Source organism: Antedon bifida, chromosome 4 (genome assembly GCF_963402885.1).
Source record: "Antedon bifida chromosome 4, ecAntBifi1.1, whole genome shotgun sequence".
NCBI classification, from domain to species: Eukaryota; Metazoa; Echinodermata; class Crinoidea; order Comatulida; family Antedonidae; genus Antedon; species Antedon bifida.
The window spans coordinates 13,362,045-13,379,175 of NC_136229.1; the positions used below are offsets into that span (position 1 = coordinate 13,362,045).

Consider the following 17,131-nt stretch of genomic DNA (forward strand, 5'->3'; position numbering starts at 1 on the left):
TTAAATTCTTAAATTGGGATGTATTTACTATTAAGTTTAAGCATTGATTTAACCCGATTTCATTTTCCTTAATGAAACAAATTAATTTAAAATATAAATATCCCTTTTCTTGGATATCTCTATCCATTTTAAACAATTGTTCATATTGGTTCAAATGGGATGATACATACATACAGTTCAATACTTTTACCCGTAAAGAAAGTGATGTCAGGTCAGCTTTGCATAATTTGGTTTGAATTTTACAAAAAGATAACTGTTATAACCATGTGAATAAATTAATCCTAATTTTTGGCAGCAGAGACGGGTCAAATTTTCAGTAACCAGCCTGAAAATAACGATTAAATCCAATCACTTTGGTGTTAGAATGCAATGCAAGAACCCCACCCATTGTTGCAACACCCTATTGAACACAAACTGCCATTCAAAATATTCAAATAAATTCAAAATCACTAAAAAAAATTTAACAAAATATTTTCAACCATATAGAATATTTATTATACTTTTACTTTCATATAAGTATAGACTTGCAGCACAAAGTTACTAAACTAAACATTTTTAAATGTGTTTTTTATTTTTAATGAAAAGTAATAAATATAACTAATAATAAATAAGTAGACATTAAGAAATAAATTAGCTGCTATATTCCTTAAACGTATACTCTTACTCCTTCAGTTGAGAACTTTTATTAGTTTTAAATTTATCAGTCTAAGCCTAGTCTACATTAGCAAATGCAAGTGAGAAAAGTTTTCCAAAATGTGCTAGTTTAGTATGGAACGCCGTTTACGCAACATTTCGATGATATGAATTGAATGGCGCGATATACGAATGAAATGTTTTGATATGAATTAAATGGCGCGATATATGAATAAAATGTTTTGAATTGAATGTTTTGAATTGAATGTTTTGAATGAAATGTTTTGAATTGAATGTTTTGAATAAAATGTTTTGAATTGAATGTTTTGAATAAAATGTTTTGAATTGAATGTTTTGAATGAAATGTTTTGAATGAAATGTTTGAATTGAATTGAAAAGTCAAACTATTGGCGGCGTATGTCATTCCCGCTAAAAAAAATACAAATACGATGCGTTTTTATCTTTAATTAATTTGTGTACATGTCATCATTAATACATTTCCTTTCTTTTATAATCTTATACATTAATTATACTTATGTATTTTTTTATACATACATTATCAATTAACAAAAATTGTTTTCTCTTTTTAACAAATAACAATCTTTTTAATTCTTGCTTTGCTTGAAAATAAATACAAAATAAAATGCGTTTTATCTTTAATTAAACCGTTTTAGTATTGCTTTTATATTAGAGTTAAGGGAATAATATTATTAATATTCATTCCAAACAACTTGGCGTATATAACAAAAGGAGAAGAAGCTAACCCGGCCGGCTTAAGAGGTTGAGAGAAAAAATCGTAAGCGAGAATGACATACGCCACCAATAGTTTGACTTTTTCAATTCAATTCAAACATTTCATTCAAAACATTTCATTCAAAACATTTCATTCAAAACATTTCATTCAAAACATTTCATTCAAAACATTTCATTCAAAACATTTTATTCAAAACATTAAATTCAAAACATTTCATTCAAAACATTCAATTCAAAGCATTCAATTCAAAACATTTTATTCATATATCGCGCCATTCAATTCATATCAAAACATTTCATTCGTATATCGCGCCATTCAATTCATATCATCGAAATGTTGCGTAAACGGCGTTCCATAGTTTAGACAAGACAAACTGCAGAAAACTAGTTTGAACAAGTTATGAATCAATAGTAATTTGATCCTGCAGATGAACAAAATGAGTAGTAACTAGTGTCCACCACACACTTCTCCAAATAGTGGCAAACTAAAGATAATTGTCAAGTTTTCTATACTTTTCAGAAAAATGTATATTACAAATACTTTTGATAGATATATTCTTATGCTTATGAGTAATGTAAAGTATACCTTTAAGTCTATACACCCTAATGAAACCTACACTAGGTTTCACATATGGTGGGCTAATTATTATTTGCATTAAATGTTTTTAGATCATTTTTATATTATATTAGAAATGCATTTCTTTGTGCTAGATATTTATTGCAACTGCAGCAATAGAAATTGTCAAACCGTTCACAACAGAAATACAGTAGTTATTGATAATGTTCAGAGATGAAAGCAGTAAGCACATATTTGAAATTTTAGATTTGTTGAAGACTTGGCTTGCTTAGTTATCTACATTTATTGTATATATTATAGTATTGTAGATTAAACTAATCAAGCATACTAAGTTATTCAGAATTCATATCCCAAAAAACAGCATCCAAGGGAAGCTAAAAATTAACTTATTCAAATTGATCATATTTCACAAAACCACAGATCATAAATAATTGTGTGATCATATATCTTAATACAAAAACTAAAGTTACAACCTGAGAAACATACAAGGAAGGGGTCAATTTCCAGCATGCACATAATGACTCCTGCTTAAAACTTTGCAATATTAAATAATGAAACCTGGACTTCTTTTTGTTTCACAGCATTAAGCTACAAACAATAGATACTGGAATTGTTTAACTCGCAAAGGTAACATGATAAAGAGCTTCAATGTAATGTTGACCTTTGGATCCTTTATCCACTCAGTTGTTTAAACATTGAGCTGCTCATTTCTTCATCACTCGGACCTTTGCATTGGTTTTCATAACCCTTGCCTTCAACTCTCTTTTGAACTTGATGATGTCACCATTCCACGTTGTTACAGCCTGTTTTTCACAAACCCAAATTTCTTTGGCAACCTAAAAGATGTGTCAATTAAATTTAAAAGATATCAGATAATTATTTTGGCATTACATTGTTCGAACACAAACCCAACACCAATTGTTTCTTCAACAAGCCTTGCATTGCCTATACCTATACAAAAATGTTTTAAAACTTTCAGGTCAGCCTTGAAGTCAGATTTAATAATTCGCTTCAGGAGTTTTTGTCACGGCTCCCTCAAATATTAGAGGGCGCTGTAATTCGGCCTTTAATTTCATCATTCTTCAAGTTTACCCCTCTACATCACACACAAAAGTACAGAAATAACTGTCTTTTACAAACCTGATTAATAAGCCTGAAGTCGTGGCTAACCAGTATAAGGCCACCTTCAAAATCATTGATTGCCTCGGCCAAAGCATCGATGGTCTCCATATCCAGATGGTTAGTAGGTTCATCAAGTAACAGTAGATGAGGAGCTTGGAAGGCTAGCCATGCAAAGATAACACGACACCTTTGACCATCTGAAAGATTCTTCATTGGGCACACCTAAAAACAGCAATAGTTACAATAAATATGTTTCAGACTTGAATTTTATTCAATCTGCCACACAAAACATCCTGAATGCGTACTAAACTAAATGAGTACACACTAACAGACGGTTCTGGCATTCTGCTCAAATAATTTACACATCTGCTCCAAATTGTGCTTACACTGGCGGGTAATGTTATCATTAGCGCAATTTATGGACAACCTTCCCGCCTCAGCCACTCGGGTGGTGGACACTTTCTTGTACACATTACATAAATACAGCATCACTACGAAACCCGCTGCCAATAACTTATTAAAGAGGGATCGCTTATTTCTACACAAAAATAAAGAATACCATTTTAAAAAAGTGCTAAGGGTTGCACAGCAACACAGGATTAGCATTCAACTGAATATTCTTATTTTTAATGGAAAGTAACCTCATTGAAATGTTCTTACCTGCTGCTTGCCTGTTAACCCATATCTTCCTATACTTTTCCTCATCTGTTCCCGGTCTTTCTCATCTGGGAATTCCTTTAGCATATGATCTAAAGCACTCATTTCCATGTCTAAAGTTTCTTGTAAATGCTGGTAAAAAAGGTTTAATGAATTAAATTAAAAATCCTATAATATCCAAGAAAATCCTAAAAGCAGTTGTAAAAGGTGGCATGCTAATAATTGAGAGCAAATTTTGTTTTTAACAAGGTAGAGTAAACTACCTAATTATTCAACAAAAATTTTAAAAAGTTATATTCAAGAGGACGGAATTTTGACCAATTCAATGCATTTACATAGGCTATGTAATATAATATACTAATGTCATTTTGTCAATAAAATACAATTAAAAATATTCACTACAAATAAATAATACATGCTTACTTGGTGATACCTGCCGAATCGTATATGCGAGTTCTTTCGTATACCTCCACTGGTTGGCGATAGATCTCCCACTATCAATTTAAGAAGTGTAGACTTGCCAGCTCCGTTGGGACCTACTAATGCAATTCGACTATCTAGATCAATTCCAAACTCTAAATTCTTGTATATAAATGGCTAGATAAAAAAATGAAAAGATAGACAATAAAAATTAAAATATGAAAATAGACCTACAAATCTGTGAATTAAAAAAATCTCTAATTTGTGGTAGAACAATCATTTTGTTACTCAGTTTTTTGTCAACATTCTATCCAAAGACTTTTTTCTAAACTATCTCAAAAGCATACAGAAAAACAAGTGATGGTCAACAAAGTGTGATTAAAATGGCCATTTATAAGAACATAACAAAGTAGGCAACTGAATGTAGTTTAACAAGTGCAAAAAAAGTTTACCTTATCATCTGCATATCTGAAGCTAACATTCTCCACCATGATAACAGGAGGAGGGATTTTACCACATGCTGGGAAGAAGAAACTCACCGACTGAAAGTATAACATGAATTAAGATAATCAATATTAATGCTAGACAGGAATAAATGGAAGAACTTGATCTATCAATTATTTCAAAAGACTGTGAAATCAGAGAAATATTCGCTTCAGGAGTTTTTGTCACCGCTCCCTCTGTAATAAAGGGCGCTGTAATTCGGCCTTTTATGTCATCATTTCTCACAAGTCAATCAAATTTTGTTTTTCCAATAATTTGTAGATACAAAATCTACCTACACACTTGCCAAAAATATTAATTACATTGTGGATCATCAAATGTCAACAGTTTAATGAATGTTGAGATTACAAAATGTACAGCCAACTCTCCAATTTTGGATGATCTGAAAACTCTTCCAAAACAACTTGTAACTAGACTAATTTTACCTACTAAGACCAAAATTCATTTTAACATTAAAATCGATCACCGTAGGGTGTCTCTTTGGCAGTTGACTGTAAATATAAATTTAAAAGTAAAATGTGTTATACCTTGTCATTATACACTCTTTCTGTAAGACCAGATGCAACCATTTTGTTCAGTGTTTTTTCTTTGGATTGTGCTTGTCTGGCCAGCTTTGCACTTCCATGGCCAAACCTTGCTATATAATCCTATAAAAAGAAGTTGAAATAGTTCAAAATTAAATGACATAAAATGTACAATAAGCTTTGAAAGTATATTAATTATAAACAGAGAGAATAGTTCGCTTCAGGAGTTTGTCACAGTTCCCTCGGTAATAGAGGGCGCTGTAATTCAGCCTTTTACAGAGCCATATATATAAAGAGTTACAACTTTGAAGATTAGAAGCCATTTTTGTGTCAAAGAATTCGCACGCTGGGGGTGTGCGCGTCTATTTTGTATAGCCGTTTTCCTGTAGTTCATGCATTATTTTTAGATTGTGTTGTCTATGAAATAATGCTTAGATTTCGTTTTTATTTTAGTAATTAATTTTATTAATGGTATTGATTTGGTAACATAGATATTTTTTTTATAATAACAAAAAAATAAATGCTAGGGCCTACATGCAAGTTAGGATACATCAAAGCATGACAAATGAACAAATATATCCACGACACTTTATTATTTTATTTAGTCATCAAAGCATGCATTATGAATTGAAAATATTATTGTTATTAATAGGACGTAGTTATGGGATGTTTCGTTCCAAAATCAATCAATCGAACTTTATAATGTACTAGCGCACGCGCGCTCAATATTCTTTGCCGCAAGTACTTCTGTACGCTGTGCACATCGATATTTCACCATAAAATGTGCAATTACATTTTTTTTAAATATAAGAAAAAATTGAAAGTATTTTGTTGCTCCTATACTTTACATGCATTAATGGAGACAAGTTTGACACAATTTGATCTGTATATCACGTGACTTTAATCCAATGTCGTAACTCTTTATATATATGGCTCTGGCCTTTTATGTCATCATTTTTCACAATTCTATTTTAGTTTCTTTGTCCAATAATTTATAGTCCATTTAAAAAAATAGTTAAAGATGTATTGTCCCCCTGAAAAAATAATTTTAAAAAAAATTTTTGTTGAATATTCCATTTTAATGTAACCTAATAGTTATCCACTTTGACCAAAAATTGGATCGAAAAAAAGGGTATTTACCTGAAAAAAATGTAATTTAAAGCAAAAAATGGTCAAATTGGCTGCCAGCCAATGAGTTTTTGGTTGAATTTAACCATTTATTTTGTCATTTTATAAGTGAAAACATTAATTTTTTCGGGGTTTTTTTCTACGGAAGTGATTAACTTTATTAAAATTACAAAATAACATATTCAAAGTCTGATTTAATTAATCTTCATTTTTCATGTTTTTGGGGAACAATACATCTTTAATGAACGAATGTTGAGATGACAGAGGTTCCAAGTTCTCCGAAATTTGAATTTTTTTTCGGTTTTCCCCGATTTTTTATTTAGATCCCCGCCTAGTCGAAAATTGGTTATTTCCCCCGAAAATCTGGACGATATAGGCCTACTGTAGGCTAGCTAGGCCTAGAGATTTTATAACTAAAATAACTGAAATTAAACAACATTTTCCCAAAACAAACATGTTATTTCACAATTAACACTCCTGGCCCTGTTTATAATGGCGCCCAGTATTTAAACAAAAGCATTTATTACGGCTTTGTTTCACAAATTAACAGCCATCCATCAACTGCCAAGCCAATCACACATGTGACATTATATTGTTGTTGTATTGATGTCACACTGCAACAATGCGTGTCAATAGAGAGAGAGTCGGGCGGTGTCCCCACGAAAAAGGTGAAAAAGGACTTTACTTTAAAAAGATGTTTTACATGCAAATATTATATTATAATATCAGTGAAAAAGAAAAAGTCTACTTTATTAACTAAATAAAAAAATTGGACTTTAGCCATTTTGGCTATAGATAAACTGCCAGCGCAGGACAGTTGTTTGGGGATTGAAAGTTTTGGGTGATTTGTTTGATTTTAAATAATTATCAATTTTATGTTTTAACGTTTTGATTGGAATACAACTCTTCAAAGTGGTTAACCTCTTCGGCTAGTATATCTTTAGTAGTTAAAGCATATGTACCATGAATGCGCTGCTTGCACAGCATTTATTGTCAAATATATAAAATATTTAAAATTTGAAGTTTGTACACAGACAAGGCTCTTAAAATTATAAAAAAAACATCAAAAAACACGATAATGAAAAAACACATCAAAAGATACAAAGAGCATACAGAGAGATTCCAATAACAACTGTCATGATGTCATTGGCTCTTTTAATTTTTTTAGCTTATCTTTTTCTACTGTTATTTTTTTCCAGCCCCAGGAAATATTTACAATTTTTTTCTTCTTCTTCTATCCATTTTGTTCTTGACCGGATTTGAGCACCTTAGGCTTCATAAGTATATATTTTTTCTAATTTTGTTGTTTTCTTTTTTAATTTTAAGTTGATTTTTTATTTTGGCTGGTTACCAATCAATACTTAATTGATTGATTTCTTTTTGTAGTTTTTCTTTTTTTACTATTTTTATATTTGTTTTAATTTCCCTAAATGTATTGCAAATTCTTTGACTTTAATTTTAACCAATTCCCATCGACTGAGGAAATAAGTTCTATGTGATTACATGGGTCAATAATTTTGTTTACTTTTTTTACAAACACCATGTCGTGTATCGTTTTTCATTTTGCTTCCTTTTTGATCGTATAACTCATTTTGTATGCAGTTCATGTCTCCGCCAATAATTACATTTTTGTGCCTCACAGAAATCATCCATATATTTCTGAAGGTGTCTGAAGAAAGAACATCTACATTTACTGATATTCGGTGAATACCATCAAATTCTATATTTAAGATGATAAATCTACCTTCTTTTGCTTTACCTCAACTTTTTTGTCGAAAAATTGAAATTTATTTTTTGGAATCTATAATCTAGATTTTGTTTTTATTAAAATAAACACTCCTCTACTAAAAGATGTACCAAAACCCAAAGGAAGTTGAACTCATTTATATATTCCTTTGTGAGGTGGGATTCTTGAACCAGAAAAATGTCTGAGCACATTTCTGCCATTCATGTTGAGTCCAGTTGAGAGGATCTTTACTCTGTCAGAACGGTTGTTGATATAAATTCTCCAAAAGTTCTTAATTTTCTGTATTCCTATTAGATTATCTCCATTTATTACTTCACATAAAGCAAAGTATATTTTTTCTTCACTCAAAAAATCATAATTTCTTTCGCATACATCACTATCCTTAAAGAATATGGGGTTCACGCTTGAGAAGATTTGTTTTTTTTGTTTAGTTGCTATTACGTAATTTTCTTTGTGATCGCTTTCAGTGTGGATATCGATTTCGATTATGTCACCTTGTGTATTTTTCCTAGCTTGGTTGTGTAGGTGTTTGGCTTTGTTAGTCCCATTGTTATGGTATTCATTCGCCATGTCAGTAGGGGTAGCAATTTCTGCTGGTTTAGACATTGTATGTCTTCAATTTCAGATGTTTTCCAGGCAGAAAAAAAAAACGTTTTTCACAACTAGCTTAACTTCAACTCTTTCAGAAACTGTTGTACTTACTTGATCTTCCTGTTAATTGTCAGGTGAGCTGAAGAAGACTATACCTTGGTTAAGTCATACCACAGCGCTTTACAGTACTTGTTCATTTTTGTACAAGAGGCAAGAGTTATAATTTGTGATTTGTAATTTTAAAACATAATTTGATTTACTGTACAGGTTTTATGATACGAGTAGTTTTAAAAACCTATTTCTTTTCAAATTCAACCATTTGTTTTTGGCGTTTCTGTTCTATTGTTAGTCAACTGAAACTATTACTAGTTGAAAGGCTGGTTACATAACCTTTCCACCAAACTCGAGAATTTTAAAGTAGGCGGAGGTACGCACTCTCGGAGTGGCTTTCTAGTTCTTGTTAATGTCACAAACATACCTTCATATGAGCAATCTCCTCTTGTTCTCGTTGGTATCGTTTCATTTGGTTCTGTTCCAGTTCATTCCTAGTTTTAATATACTGGTCATAGTTTCCCTAAAAACACAAAAACATGTTATTTTTAAATATGAAACATATGGAAGATTCTATGATGGAAATAACCGCCTTATTATTGGTCAATATTTCAATGAACATTATCTATCACTACACTGAAACCAGATCAAATTGTTTTTACACTACCAATATTGTATCTAATTTAATAATTTATGGCAAAAGTTACATTCATAACCTCTTGTTGTATATGGTGGGTGAGCTCGGATTGCATTAACAATGGAATTTACCTTGAAATTTTTTTTATCTGAATTGCACCTAAAATTGGGGGTGGGATCCTTATAATTGAATTAGTATAAATTTAAGGCAACCATGCTAGTTGCTATGTTTTAATATTTAACTTTTAGCCTGGATGTGAAAACTGTTCAGTGGACAGGTAAACTTTAAATGTGAACAATACAGTGACAGCAGTATGTAATCACCAGATTGAACAAAATTAAAGCAAAATATTAAATATAGAGTATATTTAAAGAGTCATTTCCTCATTTTGGTAAACAAAGCTTTACAGTCATGCAGTATGATATAAGGTATTCACTATTAACACAATAGGTTATTAAGCTGATAGTTTTGGGAAATAATCCCCCATTATCAAATATTATTAATGTACAAAACTTACGCCATAGTACTGAAACTTGCCTCGATGCATGTGGATTACATTTGTACACACACCATTCAGGAAATCTTGTGAATGAGACACTAGAATCAGTATACGTTTATATCTAAATGAAAAATAAGTATAGTAATATTCATCTGACAGTACTTAAGTTACATGCCAGAAATAAAAACAACCAATAGTCATATATATATATAATTTAATATATATTTTTTTATTATTTAATGCTCATGAACAAATAATTTAAAACATCCAACTCACAATTTAAGCTCCTCTTCTAACCACACACATGCTTCTAAATCTAGATGGTTTGTAGGCTCATCAAGCAGTAATATATGCGGTCGTATAAAAAGTGCCCTCGCTAACGCTATTCTCATTCTCCAACCTCCAGAAAAGTCTTTAGTCTTGGTATTCATCATGTCAGCAGTGAATCCTAACCCGTCTAATATACGAGCAGCCTGCACTTCTGCTTTGCTCGCATCAAGCTCCTCAAGTCGATCATATATATCTAGCAGGCGTTCTTGGGCCTCTATATAATTTAAACAAATAAATGGAAATTAATTAAATATTTTAATATTTAAAAAAATTAAAAACATATTAAACAACTTACTGGTTCTGAAAAATAACCAGTAAACTCTGAATACCTGCCATTGTTCTTGCATACGATAAATTGCATCATAAATTATCTAGCACTTGACCATGTACAGTATTGTATCACATACTTAGTTTCTTGTGGCCCACAGATTGAAATGCATTAGGAGTTAACTGAAATACTTCCCAGGAACTACAAATATTTATGTCATTTTTTGTCTTTTGTGGGATTCTTTTTAAGTTTCTAGCAACAAAGAAAAATATGTGGAAGGTTAAACAAAATTGATTATTTTGCGTCTTTCAGTAAAAAAATGAAATGCTGCTACTATGTATAAAAAGATTTTATTATTACCATCTCCATCATCATGAGCAAGTTCTTCTGCTTCTTTCTCTAGTCTAATTCTCTCCTCGTCAACTTCCTTGACACAATCCAAAGCTGTCTTATCACTTGCTCTCATCTCTGAAGTCAGATGAAATATATCCATATGATCTGGGATAGGAACTTCACGATTACCAATCACATTCAAGAATGTAGATTTACCTAAGAAAAACAAAGCACAAAATGTTATAATCAATCAATAAATAGGGGTACTGTTACGTTACATGTCTTCGGCAATAAAGAACTATGCAACAAAGAAACGTAATATAAACATTTTTACATTTTATTTTTTTTAATTATTATCTAAAATCCTTTTTTATGAGAAACTGTATTGAAAAAGCTAAATTAATAAACTGATTATAATCAGGAATTTTAACTTCGAAACAATGTACAATGGGCATTAATTTATTCACAATGCTCAGATAGAATTGCAGCAATGAGACTACCAATCAAGTACCTAATGTTATGCAGAAAAAAACTTCTTTTATTGCTATCTACCAAGCTTAATTCTGGAAAAAGTATCTAAACAAATGACATTGCAATCCCACTCTTTACAAGTATTCATCCTGAAAAACACTACATAATTCATATTGTTGTAATATAACAAATGTAACTAACCACACCCATTAGGCCCCATCAGGCCATACCGTCTTCCACAATTCAACTCCACTGTAGTATCTCCAAACAGTTCTACCCCATGAAATGTCAATGAGAAGTTGATAATTTTCAGATCCCGGCCACTTTCATGGGATGCTAATACTCCAGTACAGGATCTGCCAGTGTCTATATCCAATTCTGCTATATTTTTAGTAACACCATTTACTTCACTATCCCCTACAGGAGAAGAGTTACAAGCTTTCTTAAAAATGTAACATGTGACAAAATTTAGGGAAACTTTCTAACAATTTAATTCAGTTAACTCTACACTCTCCACCAGAAAACAGGAGGCTGGTAATTTTCAATATTTATTTCTCCAACAGTTAGCCAAATAACTCCAAATTAGTTTTCTTACCATTTAATGATATAACACTCTCTTTGCGGGCTCCTCCTTTTTGCTTAGCTGCTGACTTTTTCTTAGCTTGACGACGTTTAGCTTGTTCGGAAGGCATAATTACAAGATGATGAAGCTAAACTTGATGACACTGACAAGACTTCCTTTAGTTTTATGTTTGCAGTTTTTTAAGCTGAAATTAATTTGGGTTTATAAGTAAGGTGCGAAAGTACAGTTAGCGCCAATAGTCTACATTAACACTACAGTACAGAAAGTACTGCAACTTTACCTACGAAGTAGCTTCGTAGATAGAACGTAGGCTACGTTGTTGGCTTCGTAGGTTCCATTGTTTGGCTTCGTAACCTCAATAAACAACTTTCAATGAGCTACGTTCTGAACTTCGTAGGGAGTTCGTAATTATAAACAACCCTGCGATGTTCTTAGTGAAGTAAGGTGTGAAATTAATGTGTTAAATTTAACTGGCGGAGGACCAAGTTGTAAATTACTAATAAATAATATTTTTTAATCGTAATCGTTACCTTCGTGCGTGTTTACCTACTCAACGGCGAATATAAATTCCCACGTTGTAAACGTAGAGACACGATCCAACACAGGTGAACCTCAACGAACAGGCCAACTAATAAACATAATATAGCGAACGTCCAGTCCATCAAGACCGTAATTACTACAGACCTAGTTGTTTTGGTCACATGGCATGAAACGCGATACTCTCTGCTTTACCGCAATCTTTCACATGTTTTTTTTTTAACTCAGTACGAGGGGGTGGCTGCCGGTCTGACGACGATTAATAAGATCGTGTACCTGGATTTTGTGTCACATGACATTAAACATAATACTCTCTCTAAAACTCTCCCCTCCAAATTCTAGTCGGGCCTTTTTCTTTACACATGTCGTAATCATTTTAAAAGGCCTATGTTAAATCTTAATATGGAATATATATTTATTTTGCATATATTTTGTTGGTGGCCTAGGTGTCATTGTTTTTATAATTCGCTAACCCACAAGGTAGGATTAAATAATTTATAGTGTAGGCCTAGGCCACCGAAACAGGCTAGCCTCTACTCTCTCTACGTGAGTTGAGGTCCACGGGCCCGATGTCGTCTCGTCGGCGGATTTTCGTCCAAATTAGGATAACCGATGCGTAGGACGGCTACAAAAATAGACGTCTACTATCTTTAGATAGGATTTTAATTGGCAAACAATACATTGTCTGTTTGCATTGTCCATGCTTCTAAAGGCGAAGACATCGACGCGTAGATAATTATCGTAACAATACATCATAGGCTACGAACAATACATCGTAGGCTACGAACAATACATCGTAGTCTACAAACAATACATTGTAGGCTACACTCAGAGAGAACAATGACCTACGATCTACCTACGCATAGGCTACGAAGCAGTAATTTCTTTTTGTACTGTATTTAAATCTTTAAATAACTCGTTTTCTGGTAGAAAAAAATCAAGGCGCTAGTTCCGTTTCTTTTATTATAGTTACAGTACAGAAAGAAAGTACTGCAACTTTACCTACGAAGTAGCTTTGTAGATAGAACGTAGGCTACGTTGTTGGCTTCGTAACCTCAATAAACAACTTTCAATGAGCTACTTTCTGAACTTCGTAGGGAGTTCGTAACCTATATAAACAACCCTGCGATGTTCTTAGTGAAGTAATTAAGAAGGTGTGAAATTAATGTGTTAAATTTAACTGGCGGAGGACCAAGTTGTAAATTACTAAAAAATAAATAATATTTTTTAATCGTAATCTTTTCCTTCGTGCGTGTTTACCTACTCAACGGCGAATATAAATTTCCCACGATGTAAACGTAGAGACACGATCCAACACAGGTGAACCGCAACGAACAGGCCAACTAATATAGCGAACGTCTAGTCCATCCAGAAACGATGCCGAGAAAAAAAGATCGTAAACAATTCATTCTAAATATACTGTAGTATCAGAGCGTTCAATCGGTCGCTCAAAAAGACTGCCGACAGAAGACTGTAATTAATACAGACCTAGTTTTTTGGTCACATGGCATGAAACGCGCTACTCTCTGCTTTACCGCAATCGTTCACGTGTTTTTTTTAACTTAGTACGAGAGGGTGGCTGCCAGTCGGACGACGATTAATATGATCGTGTACCTGGATTTTGTGTCACATGACATGAAACATAATACTCTCTCTCTGAAACTGCTCACATGTTTTTTCCACTCCAAATTCTGGTCGGGCTTTCTTGTTAAATCGTGGAGTAAATCTTAATATGGAATATATATTTGTTTTGCATATATTTTGTTGGGTTAGGTGTCGTTGTTTTTAGAATTCGTAGGAATTCCAAGGTAGGATTAAATAATTTTTAGTGTAGGCCGCCTAAACAGGCTAGCCTCGACTCTCTCTACGTGAGCTGAGGTCCACCGGCCCGATGTCATTTCGTCGGCGGATTTCCATCCAAATTAGGATAACTGATGCGTAGGGCGGCTACAAAAATTGACGTCTACTATCTTTAGATAGCATTTTAATTAGCAAACAATACATCGTTTGTTTGCATTGTCAATGCTTCTAAAGGCGATGACAATGGTGTTTACTAACCCTACGAACCACCCTACGTAGGCGCGCCTAGATAATTATCATAACAATACATCGTAGGCTACGAACAATACATCGTAGGCTACGAACAATGCATCGTAGGCTACAAACAATACATCGTAGGTTACAAACAATACAACGTAGGCTACAAACAATACATCGTAGGTTACAAACAATACATCGTAAGCTACGAACAATACATCGTAGGACAGAAAAATGACCTACGATCTACCTACGCGTAGATACGAAGCAGTAATTTCTTTCTGTACTGTAGTTAACAAATTTGGAGTCGAAATAAAAGAAAGGTACGAAACGGAACTAGGGGACAGGGCTTGGTACTTCGTAAGTTCCAGTAATCATCTGACACTGTTTACTTATAAATATTTTTACAATATTTAATAATCAAATCATTTTTCCTCATGAATTAATCATTACCAATGTCACGTCGCTTCTAAAACCAGCAAGTTATACAAGGTCATAATTAAGGTCACACATGATTTTTTTTTTCTACATTTACTTCGTTGTTAAACAACAACAAAATGGCCATTGTACGTCGATATGGCTGATAGAGGGCTTCAAATACCAAAGAACCAAAATGGTACCCTGTTTTAGAAGTCGGACAGTAGGTGGCTCTATATATAAAAACATTAATTAGTGGATCGCATTTTGTCAGTATATCAATCTCTATAAATCAAATATTATACAATTTTGTGGATAAAGAATAAAATGATTAGGGCCTATATATTAGAATATTTTTTTAATTGAAAAAGTGTGAAATATTAAAAAAAATATTTTGAGGCGTCCCTATAAAACAAAAAACATTTTTAAACGATTTTCTAAAAGAACACATTACAATTCATTGAAACCTGTAAGAAAAAAATAATACTGATCGAGGTTTGAAAAAAATGTCAATAGGAGTATTATTAGAATTCCTATATTTTAACTAAAACATAATGAGCATTTTCACTAGAAACGGCGATAATGTTTTGTGCTCCCATAAAAATTAGCGTGACCAAAATAAAACGCGACCGATATCCAACGTTACTATAAATAAAATACTTATAAAATATATAAATAAAAAGCTTATCTAGCAGCGCTCCACACAAAATATGGATGTTGATTTTATCGCGACAGATTTATTAAATTAGAAAATAAATTGGCCTAGATTGGTTGGCTAGGCCTAGCCCTAAAAATTATAATAAAATAATATATTCTATTTAAAAATTAAGCCTAGTGTTAACAATCCACAAGCCGTTTCCTAGTTGATACGGACAAGCGAGAAATACCACCCTCATTCATCAATTCCCTGCTGTGTGGACATGAACATACCGGCGGTGGTAGACTCTGCTGGCTAGGCCTAGCTAGCCTAGGCCTACTACTAGGGCCTAGGCTAGACGGATTGAGACAAATTTACAGGCCTAGGCCTAACCTGAAACTCTTAATATAAACTCTTATTAGTAAATAATTTTACCTAAATAATACAGTTAAATCAACTGTAAATATTATTTATAAAATTTGTATATATATTACTTACTTATTATTTTCTGGTTTTGTTGTAGTGTAAGACCTAAAACATGTGCACCTTTCGCAAAGAAGAAGGAAGGTAAAAGAATTCTGTCACTCTCTCTGCTTTTTTTGTTGGGATGGCGCGGTGGATTGCGCAACAAGGCCGGATGTGGGCAGACATGACGTCATTCGATGGACTTTTACCACCAGACGTCATAGTACTACTACTATTCATTCATTCATTCATTCATTCATTCATTCATTCATTCATTCATTCATTCAATCTTTTATATTATTTTATTACCTCCGCCAAGGAGGTTATGTTTTCACCCCTGTATGTTTGTGTGTGTGCGTGTGTGTGTGTGTGTGTGCGTTTGTGTGTGTGTCTGTGAACAGCCTGGAGGCCACAGTTTTTATCCAATTCTCACCAAATTTGGACACAATGATCTATGCCTCAAAAGCTCGGACGAGTTCGAATTTTGAGGGGGAAAGGTCATAGGTCAAGGTCACAACTAACAAAAAACTATTTTACACTGCCTAGAGACCACAGTTTTTATCCGATTCTCACCAAACTTAGCCACAATGATCAATGACTCATCATATAATTGTGGTTAAATTTTGAAGGGTCAGGGTTAAAGATCAATGTCCACAAAAAAAAAAAGAAATAAAAAAATAATTTTAAAAAAAAAATCTCAGCGGGACTCGAACCAGCGATCTCGACTGTGAGAGGCTGGATACATAACCATTACACCAAACTCTCATCCACAACTTTGTGTGCAGTTAGCCTATTTACATTTAGAACTAATAAAAAAAAATGTAAAAAAATATATATATATTTTCCGGGGACATTTTATGTAGGGGAATTTTACAGTAGGCGGAGGTTTGTACTCTCGGAGTACCCTCTAGTTTTTATTTTATTCCTTTCAGTAAAGACAATACAAACATAACATAAAACTGAGGAGAGATAAAAGCTGTCAAAGACTACTATCGCCAAAGGGCGTGCCTCTCCAACTCCAACATTCATACAGCCACTGATACCCACAGCATTGTCATTTTTTCAGTAATTTGTCTTTGGATTTATATATATATAAATATGAAAATACAGGATTAAGATTATTTCGGAATCTCTGGTCCATAGTAAGTAAAAATTACATATAAATAAATGAAATAAAATAAACAAGACTAATTACTACTCCTCATCTCAG

The 17,131-nt window shown here is 32.9% G+C and overlaps 2 protein-coding genes and 1 non-coding gene across 4 annotated transcripts in view; 1 reads left to right on the forward strand and 2 right to left on the reverse strand.

Moving 5' to 3' along the window:
• The window catches only part of LOC144840155 (SWI/SNF-related matrix-associated actin-dependent regulator of chromatin subfamily A-like protein 1), a 219,655-nt gene that overhangs the window by 34,817 nt on the left and 167,707 nt on the right, over positions 1-17,131 (forward strand). The window lies entirely within an intron of this gene.
• Positions 472-16,082, reverse strand: LOC144841486 (ATP-binding cassette sub-family F member 2-like). Of its 2 annotated transcripts, XR_013612030.1 has the most exons (14): positions 15,955-16,082; positions 11,841-12,012; positions 11,447-11,662; positions 10,802-10,990; positions 10,120-10,387; positions 9,862-9,964; positions 9,135-9,230; positions 5,194-5,313; positions 4,615-4,704; positions 4,166-4,339; positions 3,746-3,874; positions 3,104-3,307; positions 681-2,799; positions 472-645 (listed from the first exon to the last, which is right to left on the reverse strand). XR_013612030.1 is itself a non-coding variant. In XM_078697830.1 (13 exons), the coding sequence occupies exons 2-13, from the start codon at positions 11,935-11,937 to the stop codon at positions 2,668-2,670; spliced, it is 1,818 nt and encodes a 605-aa protein (XP_078553956.1). In that variant the 5' UTR covers positions 11,938-12,012; positions 15,955-16,082; the 3' UTR covers positions 472-2,667. The 2 variants fall into 2 exon arrangements, 1 of the variants encoding a protein (XP_078553956.1); XM_078697830.1 differs by having other exon boundaries at positions 472-2,799.
• LOC144841640 (small nucleolar RNA SNORD89) lies at positions 4,794-4,892 on the reverse strand. The gene has a single exon (XR_013612047.1). It is a non-coding gene; the product is annotated as a small nucleolar RNA SNORD89 (small nucleolar RNA).

Coding starts and splice junctions, on each gene's coding strand:
- LOC144841486 (XM_078697830.1), bottom strand. CDS start 11,937: ATGCCTTCCGAACAAGCTAAACGTCGTCAAGCTAAGAAAAAGTCAGCA. Junction 4,705..5,193: donor AAAGAGTGTATAATGACAAG/GTATAACACATT, acceptor TTATACTTTCAG/TCGGTGAGTTTCTTCTTCCC. Junction 3,308..3,745: donor GGTTAACAGGCAAGCAGCAG/GTAAGAACATTT, acceptor TGCTGTTTTTAG/GTGTGCCCAATGAAGAATCT.